Source organism: Archocentrus centrarchus, chromosome 17 (assembly GCF_007364275.1).
Source record: "Archocentrus centrarchus isolate MPI-CPG fArcCen1 chromosome 17, fArcCen1, whole genome shotgun sequence".
Taxonomy (NCBI): domain Eukaryota; kingdom Metazoa; phylum Chordata; class Actinopteri; order Cichliformes; family Cichlidae; genus Archocentrus; species Archocentrus centrarchus.
This window is the reverse complement of record NC_044362.1, coordinates 13,213,725-13,226,400: the sequence shown is the minus strand read 5'-3', so window position 1 is coordinate 13,226,400 and position 12,676 is coordinate 13,213,725. Positions and strand designations below refer to the sequence as shown.

The 12,676-nt window shown below is 42.7% G+C and overlaps 1 protein-coding gene across 3 annotated transcripts; it reads left to right on the top strand.

Moving 5' to 3' along the window:
* Nucleotides 1–1,310: 1,310 nt before the first annotated feature.
* On the top strand, nt 1,311–12,515 carry LOC115795342 (neurabin-1-like). 3 transcript variants are annotated; one of them, XM_030751185.1, is made up of 19 exons: nt 1,311–1,515; nt 2,871–5,052; nt 5,672–5,804; nt 5,933–6,053; nt 6,144–6,248; nt 7,778–7,865; nt 7,963–8,130; nt 8,257–8,310; nt 8,777–8,877; nt 9,050–9,178; nt 9,295–9,391; nt 9,476–9,545; nt 9,764–9,894; nt 9,993–10,222; nt 10,359–10,424; nt 10,866–11,070; nt 11,273–11,371; nt 11,510–11,695; nt 12,025–12,515. In XM_030751185.1, the coding sequence occupies exons 2-19, from the start codon at nt 3,160–3,162 to the stop codon at nt 12,262–12,264; spliced, it is 4,116 nt and encodes a 1,371-aa protein (XP_030607045.1). In that variant the 5' UTR covers nt 1,311–1,515; nt 2,871–3,159; the 3' UTR covers nt 12,265–12,515. The 3 variants fall into 3 exon arrangements, with proteins under 3 accessions (XP_030607045.1, XP_030607044.1, XP_030607046.1); XM_030751184.1 differs by lacking the exon at nt 1,311–1,515 and adding an exon at nt 1,944–2,118; XM_030751186.1 differs by lacking the exons at nt 1,311–1,515; nt 11,273–11,371 and adding an exon at nt 1,944–2,118.
* Nucleotides 12,516–12,676: the final 161 nt, after the last annotated feature.

Below are 12,676 nucleotides of genomic sequence, written 5' to 3'. Positions count from 1 at the left end.
ATGCAGTGATTTCCATGACAGAATCGTGCCTGTTTTTTGTTGCCTCTGTCTCAACTTTTTAGAACCATGTTGTTGCCTTCAAAGGAGCTAAAATGTTCTCTATGTTAAATTTGTGAATAAAATATTGGTTCATCAGATCTGCAAATCATTGCATTCCAGTTTTATTTACATTTTACACAGTGTCCCAACTTTTTTGGATTTTGAGTTAAATATTAAGAGTAAGTTTACATTTTTTCTTAAATAAACAGGTTAATATAGTTATAATATGTACAATAATCCCTACATTATTTTGAAATGACTACACACTAAGGTCATAATAAAGCTGTCAGTGCTCTCTGGTGGACTAACAACAGAATAGCTTCACTAATCTTAAACATATGTAGGTGTGCGATTTTTATGTTGCATATCAGCTGGAATATATACAGCATCTCTGATAAGCGACAAAAGAGGTCAAATTCAAATTTAAAAAAAAAATCAGTAAGAACAACAAAGAAAATGTGCTGGTGTGTGACAAATCTGTGTTCTCTAGAGACACTGACAGCAATTTGTTAGCTCTGTTTTCCACCTGCAACAAACTAGCCCAGTAGTGTCCACAAACCCAAGCACAATCACACTGCTGTGAAGAAAGGCTATGTCTTTGCACAAGTACACTTACAAAACTATTACTGCATCTAAATTGTAACCTCTTTAAAAAAAAAAAAAAAGTAAGTCTGAGGAGAGAAAGACAGAAAACTCTTGTACAAGTCAAGGTGACCTGAGAAGTATCAGCACAAACAGACCCTGTATTTCTCATCTTACTCACAATCAATCAGAAATTCTGCTGAGTTAAACAGAGGGCATTTGCTTCCATTTCAGAGCATTTATCATATCAGTAATTCAGTGTTTTCTCTACTTTTCAGTCTTTTACATTTCTACTGCTTCTGACATTCCAGGTTAATTTTTTTAGCTTTCATTCTTTGTCTTTATCTACACTGCCTCCCTCACTTTTCAACCTCTCTAAATCTACTTTGTCACCCACCGCGACATCGCTCCCTCAATTTCCACTTCTCTTCATTTTCCCTCCCTCTCTTGGTTAGCCTCATTCAGAAGAAAGCTTTTGTGATTGGCCAGTATTTATATCAACTAGGTCCCAGTGCCACCTGGGACAATAGTCTCCTGTCAGATCCAGGTCACAGCAAGCAGAACCACTCGTCGACTCAGTCCAGTCCAGTGAAATCCAGTCCGGTCCATCTGCCAGGCAAGCCAGCCTCACAGACAGACATATGTACTGCACCTACTCACCCACTGGCATCACACAGACACACACAGGTGCTGCATCACTGCTCCCATTTGCCTCACACACACAGGTAGACAGTGGGAGATCTGGCTGACTGCACCAACCTGCATCATGTACACAGGTGAATATTCACACCCACCTTTCCTCTGAGCCCAGCAAAGGCTCTGCCAGAGGGATATTTTTCTTTACAACAGACAGCAACCCTGGCAGTGATGCTGAGAAACAGGAAGCAGGTGAAGGTAAGTGGATGTAGCACAGACCTGCATGCTTGGTATAAGTTTAACACAGAACTACCATGTTTAGTATTGTGCTACCAAAACGTACATAAATGGCCACTTTTAGGAGATGCAGCAAGAGGGGGAAAAGCTACAAAACCAGTATTATAGCAGATGGCATCATTAGCCTCACAGTGATTATTTACTACCATTAAATAGGCTTTAGCGACCGAAATAAGACTTTCCACCGGACGTAAATACTTTATAGGGCACAGATGTTACAACTGGCTCTTTAGATGTAGGCTAACTTGCCTCAGGGCTAGTGCCCACTCACCGTCAGTGTTACACAGTGTTACAGGAGTAGTTTACACAGGATTACACGGGGATAATCCATTTACAGTATTTAGAGACATGAGTCGCCATCTGTCTGTATTTATCTCAGCAAGGGAGCCGTCAGTACCGATTGACAGCAGCAGCACTTTTATGTTAAGACGCAACAGTCTAGAGAAACAGCTATTACTATAATATTCTAGTTACTTATTGTTTTCGTTTAGCTGACCGCTGGATGGTGACCACCCTGGCACACCGGAGCCCTCGACCTTTAAACTGCGCGCGCACGCTCGCCAGGTTGGTGAACTTTGCTGCCTTCACATGCTGTCGTAAAATCCGGCTTCGACCGGCCGACTAAATTACGTTGTAATTTTGTGCGCCAGTTTTAGCCAGTCACAGTTAGTCGGAGTAAGTCTCGTGCCACACGAAATTCTAATTGTTCAATATTATGTCAGAAAGGTGTGTGTAGGGTTGCAATGGAAAGATGGCGAAACCCACCCAGGCTTGAACCCAGGTCCAGTTAATGTAATTAATTCATCAAATTGGATTTGTTTTTTGTTTTTTTTTTAGCTTAAAACATTAAGGAAACAATCTAAATGAACTGATTTAGACGGCCAGCTGACAGTACAGGTGCAAAAATGCACATGCTTGCGCTCCCAACCCTCAATCCTATTTTTCGACAGCTCGTAAACGTAAATGTTGTGATTGTCCAGAAGGGACAGCAAACAAGTTAATTGTGGATACCTGTGTCAAGTAGCTCTTTAACAAAAAGAGGTCCACATGCTACATCTTGTATCGTTTTAACTGTGCTGACGACTGGAACACTTTGTTTAAAGCGTGAGTATTCTGGAAATGTGTTGATCTTAATCCTGGCACTTGATAATTTTCCTAATCAGAATCTGAGGTTTGGGGTTTTGTTTTCTTCTTTGAATCAAGGGTTTAAGGACAAAGAGATGCCATGTAGATTATAGGGAAGCTGAGGGAATTGTGTTTTTTTCTGATATGCCTGTATTGTAGACCTACTGAGCTTTTCTTAATGCACTCTTCAGGAGATTTTCGCTGTGGTGATGGTGAATTGAACAATCTGGAGTCTACCTTACGGCAATGAAGCTCCCAGACCAAGAGCCAGCCTTTTATATTTGCTGTCATCACACACATGCAGTAAACTTGTAAAGCACCAGCTTTTATCAAGCATTTCTCGCCTTATTGGAACCATTTCACTGTACCAGCAAGTCTTCAGACATTTGCCTTTTTCCAGGTGCTTTCCTTATCTGTGAAAAGCATCTTCTTCAGATTCTCCAGTTTCCTTCTCACTCCAGAGAACCTCCAAATTCCCAAATGATGCGGACAGAGAGCAAAGGCCGAAGTGCCTCCCCTCACAGGATAACGTACAAATCTGATTTTCATGCTATCAAATGCTCATTCGATACTGGGACCAGTTTACAATCAGGAACCAAAGCTGCTTCTGCCCAGCACTCTGCCCAGCACTCTGCTGTGCACCCTAACAAGCTGGAGTCCAGTTTGTCAGAACCCATAATGTCCTACACCAGCACCAGTGGCAGCACAGGCTGCAGAGGTAGGATCCACAGCACCAGAGGGACCAAAATCAGAGACAACATCTTTCTTCAAATGGATAGCCAGCAGTTGAGACAAGAGAATAGCCCAGTGCTGAATTCTGGTTCCACTGTGCTTATTTCTCCCCAAAATCCTAGTGTGCAGCTCCAAACTTCACCTTTTCCTGGCTGCAGACGTTCAGTCATCAGTTCCTCATCTGTTCTGACCACTGTAACAAGTATTTCTACCCCAGAGTCCTCTCTGAAAGATAAACCATCCAGACCAGAGGAAATTGCAGATATTGATCGAGCTGCTCTGGCTCAGAAGTTCTCTGTAACACGGAGGTTGTTTGAGAGCAAGACAATAGAGGTTGGAGGTGGTGGGGGCCAGGTTTCAAAACCTGTGATTGGCAGGGGAAGCAAGGGAATGGCAGATGGGAAAGGAGAAGTCCACAATGTAGTAAAAGTGGAAGAGGGAAGTGGGAAAAGGAGGAACACAGAAGAGGATGGCTTAGATAAAGACAAATCCATAAACCATATTGTAAATATCTCCTTGCTGAAGCCTCCTGCACCTTCATCACTGGCAAGGTGCCATGAATTCCCCATCTCAGACTTTCCTGGCGAAGCATCCAACAAGTCTTCCTCATATTTTGATGAACATGATCAAACCAAAGCATCACAAGCAGAGGGTGAAACATCTAGTCTTGAACCCTGCTTGACCCCTGAGGAGACACTCAGGGCAGAACTAGTCAACATAAAAAATGAGTCATCAGAAAGTGATGAGAATGAAGAAGGGAAGGAGTGGAAAGAGAATAAATGCTGGATTAACAATGAGGTAACATATATTAGTATAGCTGCAGGAGAAGCATCCCTAGTGGATGACGTCTTTGAGGAGCCCAGTGTGGAAACACCAGAACCTTACACATTGGAAAATGGGGTGGAACTGCAAGTAGGAAAAGATGGAGCAATCATTTTATCAGAAGACCACCAGAAGGAGTTTTCAGTGGGCTTGCAAAATAAAGGAGGAACCGAGGATGGCAGGGAAGTCGGAAGAGACAAGTATCCACAGGCAAGTGAACAATGGGAGGGTGAAAGGGAGGAGCAGAGCAGGGATTTCCTAGCATGGGCTAAGAAGGAGTCAACAGAAGAAAGAGACAACAGGGAGAAAATGACGGATGCAGTGGTGGAAGAAAGTGTTGGTGGAACTGCGAGGGTCATCATGCAGGAGAAGGTTTACAACGAGGCTGAGGGAAAGAGCAAAGGTGGAGATGAGGAATGTAGACAAAGTAAAGAAAAGGAAACTGGGAAAGAAGGAAAAAGTAGGAGGGAAGGAGGCCAAACACCAGAGCTACAAGAGGAGTTTGTCACTGAGGAAGTCAAGCATGTGGCAGGAGGAGGCAGTGATGGAAACACTGAAGTAGGTGGAGGCAAGGAGGCCCAAAAAGGAGGTGCATTAATCAGTGGCATTGAGAACAAGGCGTTCGCATACGATCAGGAATCCCAGTCCCATCCAGAGCTTTCTGCATCGCTAAGACAAGACTGGGAAAAATCCCTGCATACAGAAAACCAGCTTTTATTGGAGTATGAAGAAATTCCTGGTGTGCCTGAACTGTCCCACGAGGAGAATGAGGATGGATCTGCAAAGAGGAAGGTTAGGTTCTCCTCGGCACCAATCAAGGTAGGGAAACCTTTGTGGAAAATAACCCAAACATAGGCTTTAAGCTATCATTGCTCATTTTATTGAAACCTGTGAGGACTGCAAAGTCGTGCATTTAAGAAGCCTTTTTGTTGTAGATTTGCGTGACTGTCAGTTCCAGCTGCTGTTTGAATCCATGTAAGAGAGGTGTTAGCCCAAAGCTATGTTTCTAATCCATTAAGAGAGGAGGAAAAGCAAGATTCCACATGCTTCACTCTGTCAGCACTCGGCTCAGAGCTGCCTTTACGCAGGAAAAAAAACAAACTGTGGCATTAATCTGGATCAATTCAGAACAAACTGCAGTGGGCAGTGTAGGATCAGTAAATGTCACATGGAGTTTGTGTGTGCGTACTTTGAGATTTTTAGCAATCCTATAATTGTTTGTAGAGTTCACTCAAGTTTTTGCACTTAATCTTTCTCACTAACCATATTTGTCTGCATAAACAGGGTCTTGTTGTGTCAATAGCTGCAGATGGTTCTCTTTCTAGTCAGCTCATGGTGAACATATGTACTAGATATGAATGCAAACAAACAGCCTAAATTTGACATCAATGTTAATGTAAGTTAAGGCTTAAACTGCACATTGAATGGTGTCTTTCAGGTGTACAGCACCTATTCTAATGCAGAGTATGACAGACACAATGAGGATATTGACCCAGTGTCTGCCTCGGCTGAGTTTGAGCTAGAGAAGAGAGTGGAAAGGATGGATGTGTTTCCAGTGGAGATAGAAAAGGGTTTGTATGAGCATTTGTTTTTCCTCCTGATTTTTAAAGTCTAACCATTTTAGCTGTTGAGATAACAGTTAATATAAGGATAAAGTTCTAAAGTCTTGACTAGCTATTCCATTTCCCACATTCTTTAGGCGGAGATGGACTTGGCATCAGCATCATAGGGATGGGTGTGGGTGCTGACCAGGGACTGGAAAAACTCGGAATCTTTGTCAAGACAGTCACTGAAGGAGGAGCGACACAGAAGGATGGAAGGTAAGCTTTAGTGTCTTATTCTCTCTGAATTGAAAGAAACTTGACAAAGATCGATCCTCTCCTGAGCCTGTATGTGTTCATCTCTGTAAGGATTCAGGTGAATGACCAGATAGTGGAGGTGGATGGAGTGAGTTTAGTTGGAGTGTCCCAGCTGTTTGCAGCCACAGTCCTCAAGAACACATCAGGTCTCGTCAAGTAAGTTACAACACGACAAGTCGGTGTTTTTACTGTGCAAATTTTTGTTATTCTCTTTATGTTGAACAGTTTTGAGTATTTTCTTTCCCAATTCTTCTAAACCAGCGGTCCCAAACGCGTGGGCCGCATCCGGCCCCGCCCCCTACTTCCGGTCCGCGATTTGATGTCAAAAACACAAGACAATTTGGCCCTTTAAGTTACTTTTTTGATATTTCGCTAATTCCTCTTAATTGGAGGGGAAAGCGAAATGTCATATATTGTCTTATATTTTTGACATCAAATCGTGGACCGGAAGTAGGGAGCGGGGCCGGATGCGGCCCGCGGGATTGCTGTTACTTTGGAAGTATGACTAGGCATTTAGCCCCCAGCATTTTTTTTTTTTTGTAAACAATGTATTAGTGTGTGCGTTTTTTTTTTCTTTTTTTTCTTTGTTTGTTTTTTTTGGCCCGTGTTTGACGTGCCACTTAAAAATAATGCCCAAAGATGAGCAGCAGAGCCTCCTAAGATCTCCAAAGGGTTGTTATTTAAAGATGAAATGGTGGTAGTGCCGTAAGTGTATTTTTAACCATATGAGTGATATTGCATTTGCATGTTTAAACCAATTAACACATATACTTTACTTCACAGTACTGTCAAACATTTTCTTAAGCGTACCATAGTGTGCATATTGTCTGCCAGCCCTTCAGATCCTAATGGAAAAACACTATTAGTGGCATTTTTTTTTTTTTATAAATCTTTAAGCACCTCATATTTCAATATTCATATTACTATGCCCAAAATGACCAAGTCAGCTGATTATTTCCTCTTCATGACACCCACGTGTGGTCTGTCTTTTGCGCCCGGAAAAAAAAAACAAAAACTGATTGGATAATCAGTGTCTGTAAACGCAGCAACATTTAGAGTGTGTTAAAAACAGTCTGTGCCTGCAGCTATACTAGTGTACAATGACAGCATACCACCAACACTCAGAACACATTTTGACATGCCACAGCAGGAAGAACCCAGCTGTAAATTACAGTGATGACTTGCTTGCAGTTGCCCACTTTAATTTTGGGGGTTGTGTTTCTACTTTTGCGCTTGTTGTCTATATTGGCTGACTGGCATGAATTGTCATGCCATCATTAATGTTATTGGTGACACCTGACAAGTCAGATAGCTCCTCCTAGTGAGGATGTGAAAGTGAGCCGCAAAGGCAGAGGAGCCAAAGCTGCCAAATGTCAAAATCCTTGCTTCCAGTCACTCACAAGCAACATTGCCTGAGACGTGTCAAGGTGCAGCAATTATGTGTCACACCAGTTGATAAAATTATAAAGGCTAGATCCGTGTTTCCTCGTCTCCCTGAGGGGCAGCTTAGGGTTTGAAAGCTCCACCCTGATGGAGGAAGCCTTTCTGCATCACAGAGTGGAAGAAAAGAAAAGCACCCAAAATGTCTGCTGTGAAGAAAGCTCTTGTACAACACAGTGTGCACAGGTGTGTTGTGGGATAGTGATTGCTCACAGCTGTGATTGATTTCTGTGTTTTTTCTGCAGGTTTTTGATTGGTCGAGAGAAGGGGGGAGTGGAGAGTGAGGTGGCACGACTGATAAACGAAAGCCTGGAGATGGATAAAAGCAAAAAGGTGTGTTTTTCTTATGAAGAGGGGAGGTTGGCTCGTTTTAACTGTTTCTTGTCGTTTAAACTGTGCTCCTGTTGTCTGTGTGTGTCTATATATGAAGAGAGAAAGAGATGGCAGTGGAGCGGAGGGCAGTGATAGCAGCATGTCAGAGAAGGGCTTGGTGTTTGAAGAAGAAGAAGAGGAGGAGGAGGAGGATGATGACGAAGAGGAGGATGTGTCTGCTCTTTCATGTCTAGACAGCTACCAGCTCTGCCTCAAATACCAGCAGGTACTTTGCATTCAACCAGATGTTGCTATAAAAGTAAGAGTCTGAAGACTGCGTCCTGTCTTATAAATCCTAATATGTCCCGGCTCAATCCTGCATTTGCTCTTTCACTCTTAAATGTGCTCACAGCTTCAGTCAAAACTAAGAAGCAAAGCAACCCAACTCCAGCACACCAGAGCGAAGGTAGGTCACTCAGTTGAGATTCTCACACTCACAAACCAATAACTGTACTTGCTTCAATACGCTACCTTTTGCATCCAAATTTGGAAACATCTGACCCATTTAACTGTGTATGAAATGGCTCAGAGTGGAGTTATTAGGACATGGCTGCTTTCCAGCACTCCTCCTCGTCAAGCCCCGTTTTTCTGCCTTTGCCTTGAAGTAATCACCACTGTGACATAACTGGGTTGGTGAAAGCCTTTCAGAAGGAAATCTGTCTCTCTTCTTTCCCACTGTGTTGAGTTTGTGACGACTTCAAGAGTTTTGATACCACAAATAGAGGAAGTGTTTAGTTTCTCCAATAAAATGTGTCTTGACACGTTTGATCTAACAGCGTGATGGCCCTTTTTTGGGAACTCTCTTTTTCCTCTTGTGCATATGCCATGCCTTTACTGCATGAAGACATGATTTTCTCATGGCTGTCTCTCAGTTAAAGGCATGGGAGGAGCAGCAGGCCTGTTGGGAGAGCCAGAAGGCTGAGTTGGAGCAAAGAGTGGAGGATGGAGAGGACAAAGCGGACAAACTAGATAAGTACGGTTGAACAGACTCAATCCTTTTGTCCCATTTTTGTGCTATTTATTTTTCAGAGCATATGGAATAGAAATGTATTCCACTGAGGCTGCAATTGGAGACTGTTCATAAATGCAATGATAATTATAATGTGGGTTGATAAGGTGCTAATGACTCCTACTGTATTTATTAGGTATTGGCAGGAGGCCCAGACACTGTGCAGAGTTGTAAGCCAGCGACTGGCTGATGCCCAGAACCAATCAGAGAGCCTGGAGATCAAATATAATAAGGCCAAGAGACTGGTCAGAGAATACCAGAGCAGGTATTCATGAAATCCTATTAACTGTCTCACAGTATGAAATGGCCCACAAATTACTGGAGAGCGGGTTGTGCAAGTTGGTTGTTTTTTTTTTTTTTTTTTTTTGTTTTTTTTTTAAGAGAGGAAGAGGGGGAGAAAAGGGAGGCAGATCTGAGGAGAGAAGTGGAAGAGAGAGAGAGGCAGCATAGAGACACAATCGAAAGGCTTCAAATCCAGGTGAGGGGAGACTTCAGTGCTGAGAGGATTTATTTCACTGAACCTGACATTTCTCTGTAGTCATTGTTTCACACTGTATCACAGATTGCACAGCTAGAGGGAAGAGAGCCAGTACTTGAGAGAAAGAACCACTCCACTGACTCTTCAAACACTGGTGAGCACTGGATTTAGTGACAGTGGAGTGTCTGCTTTTGTATGTCTGTTTGACTTTGTGTAGCAGCTGGTTATAAATATTTCTGATAAGAAATAATTGTATGGATTCGGAACTGGAACTCAAAGCTTTTTGCATTGCTTAATGCAATCTGTGAGGGGAAAAATTATTTAATATGCTTTTTGACTGAGCAGCAGCAATGGTGCTTTTCTCTGGTACAGACTGGTCTATTCCAGTACCTGACACCAGACGCTTAGACTCCAGCGCTCACATAGCCAGGGCTCAGCTAGCCCAGAAATCCAAGCGCCACCCACCTTCACGAGACAAACTCAGAGAAAGCTTCAGAAAAGGGGTAAGAGTGATTTTTTTTTTTTTTTTTTTTTTTTTTTTAAACAAAACTGGGAGGATGAGAGACACCGTTTGTAGCTGTCATGTCTTGTCTTACCGCAGGAAGAAGAGGTCCAGAAAACACAAGAGGGACATTCGCTGTCTGCTTCCACAGCAATCCGAACCAGTAGAAGCGACATGTCCAGCAGCACCTCATCGTTCCCAGCCTTCAGTCCTCAAGCTGCCAACAACTCCGTCTTCACCCCTCCCATCTACATCACGGATACTACCCCTTCCTCACCAAGCAAATCCTCCGCATCTCGAAAATCCAAACGAAAATTTCCCGACTTCAGGTGGAGCGTCTCTTTAGATGTCTACTTTGACTCATAAATTCCTCTTCAAACTATTCAGAGTGGCATTGAGTGGAAATTTTGCTGGCGGCATTTATTTTATTTATTGAAATCTTGTTAATCTCGGTTTGTCTTTTAGTGGCCTTCGCAAGTCTCTCAGCAAAAGAAGAAGTGAAAAACGCAGCAGGAGGTCAATGAGCAACAGGTGTGATTGCACTCGTACAAGAAAAGAGCACAAGATTCAAAAGTCATCTAAAAACATGATCCAAACATCAGTTTTGAACACTGCTGCTCCTGAGAATGTCTGAATGAATTTGATACCTTTCAATTAATCATTTTTTAATTAACTGTGCATCTTTAAATTATGAGCAGCAAATTTACAAGGAAACAATAAAATTCCAATAAAACTCCATGCTGCACAAAAATTAGGAAAAATTGAACTTGAAGTCCAGACAAAGTCATTGTTGTCACTCCGCATTTGTCACCAGAGGACCTGATAGGATAAAGCTAGGATATAAACCTCTAAATCTAATCTTAGTATTTTGAATATATTTATTAAAAAAAAGTTGCTGGAAATGATCACAAAGTTTGTGCAGAAAGAAAATGTGCATGAGTTATTAATGAGGACATAACTGTTCTTCACCAGGGCATCCAGTGATGACCTGGTGGACGAGCCCACTGAAGTCTCTCCATCAGGCTCAGTCACCTCCATGCCCTCTTGCCTGCCCTTTCCCTGGTTTGGAGAGCGAGGAAGAGAAAAGGAAGAGGAAGGGGAGAGTAGGAGGGAGCGACTTCGGTCTGTGTCCAGCAGCAGTCTGCCGTACTTGACCACCTCAGGGAGAAGACAGCAGGTAAGAAAAATGGTTGCTGCAGCAAGAAGATAAATTAAGCTCACAACTTTCTCAGCACGACCCTCTCTTTCTGATGTAGTTATGCCTCTACACGTTTCATGCAGATAAATAATCCTATTTCAAATCGGCTTGCATGCTTGTGTACACATGCAGTAGATATTGAAGGAAGTAGGCAGCCCAGTCTTGTTTCTATTGGTTCCAGAGTATTGGCTCTCCAGTGGGCTGTTCCAGTATGGTGGGTCATGTGTCTGATCACTCCCTCTCTGGACACTCTCACACTTTCACCTTTTCTTCCACTGAGGTGAGTCTATCCTTCCCTTTTTCTTTTCTTTTCTTCACCCCCCCCCCCCCCCCCCCCCCCTCCCCCACCGGGCACTCTGTCCAGGTTTCACATGCGTACTCTTCTTTACTTTCCTTCTCCTGGTACTTGTCCCTTCAGACTCTGGACGACGACCCAGTTCCCACTAACAACAATCAGTGGCAGAGTCGACCCATCTTGGAGTGGAACAACCAGCAGGTGTGTCTGTGGTTAATCGCCATGAACATGGCTAAATACACATCAGAGTTTGCTGCCAGAGGTGTGGACGGCACACAGCTTCTCACCATGGACAGTGAGAAACTCAAGGTGAGCAGACAAGCTGCTGTAGGTAAATGTATCTGATGTCATAGCCAGGGGGAGCAATGTTTTTATTAACATTCTGTTGTGGTTTAACTGCATGGATTTTAAGACACGTGGGTGTCTTTGTCCACCATTATTGTGGACAAAGAACCTCTATTGCCTGTCATACTGGTCGCCCTGTTTCTCAGTAATCGAATCAAAATGGAGCAGCCCTAATATCAAATAGACCAAGTGACTTAAGTTTTATACTAAAACTTAAGTCACTTGGTCTGTTTGTTGGAAGTTCAAACCTGCATCCATCACTCCCCTCTTTATACACACACTTCTGTTGTCAGGCTTTGGGCGTGTGCAGTCAAAGCGACCGATCTGCCCTCAAGAAAAAGCTTAAGGATATGAGGAAAAGAGAGGAGAGAGACCAGAGGAGAGGAGAGAAGAGGCTAAAAGAGGAGAAGGATAAAGAAAATGTCGACACAGACGGTGAAGGCAAAGAAAAGTCAAGGATAACGAGTGAGGAGAAGTCCCTGAAAGACGTCAGACGCAGTGGGAAAACTGTAAGAACTGAGTCGCTCTTGTAAAGGAAAGGTGGAGATAGTGAAATATACACCACCAGCATGAGGGTGTGTTTGCAGTCTCTCACAATCAGAAATATACTTTACTACTGAATTAATAGAAACGTCTAGATCTACTGAACACATCCATGTTCACATAGATTTTAAGGGTCAGAGCATCAAATCAGCACCAAGGTTCAAACTCACAGCAATTATCTGCTAGGTAATCCATTAAGTGTGTAAGAACTCGTCTTTTTTTTTTTTTTTTTTTTTAAATCTTGAACCATAAATTATCCTTAATTTTAATATTTAATGAAGTGCTCATTTAAGCACTCAGGTATTTCCTGTAAATGTCTTTTCTTTTTCTTTTTTTTTTCTTTTTTTAAATGTGTTAATAAATAATGTTTTCAACATCCTATTGTTGCCTCATTCAGCTCAA

What these genes read in the sequence shown, in the direction of transcription:
- LOC115795342 (XM_030751185.1), top strand. Translation starts at nt 3,160, where the DNA reads ATGATGCGGACAGAGAGCAAAGGCCGAAGTGCCTCCCCTCACAGGATA. An exon ending in TCTCCTCGGCACCAATCAAG is followed by an intron (nt 5,053 to 5,671) that starts GTAGGGAAACCT and finishes GGTGTCTTTCAG; the next exon opens with GTGTACAGCACCTATTCTAA. An exon ending in GAGAAAGCTTCAGAAAAGGG is followed by an intron (nt 9,895 to 9,992) that starts GTAAGAGTGATT and finishes GTCTTACCGCAG; the next exon opens with GAAGAAGAGGTCCAGAAAAC.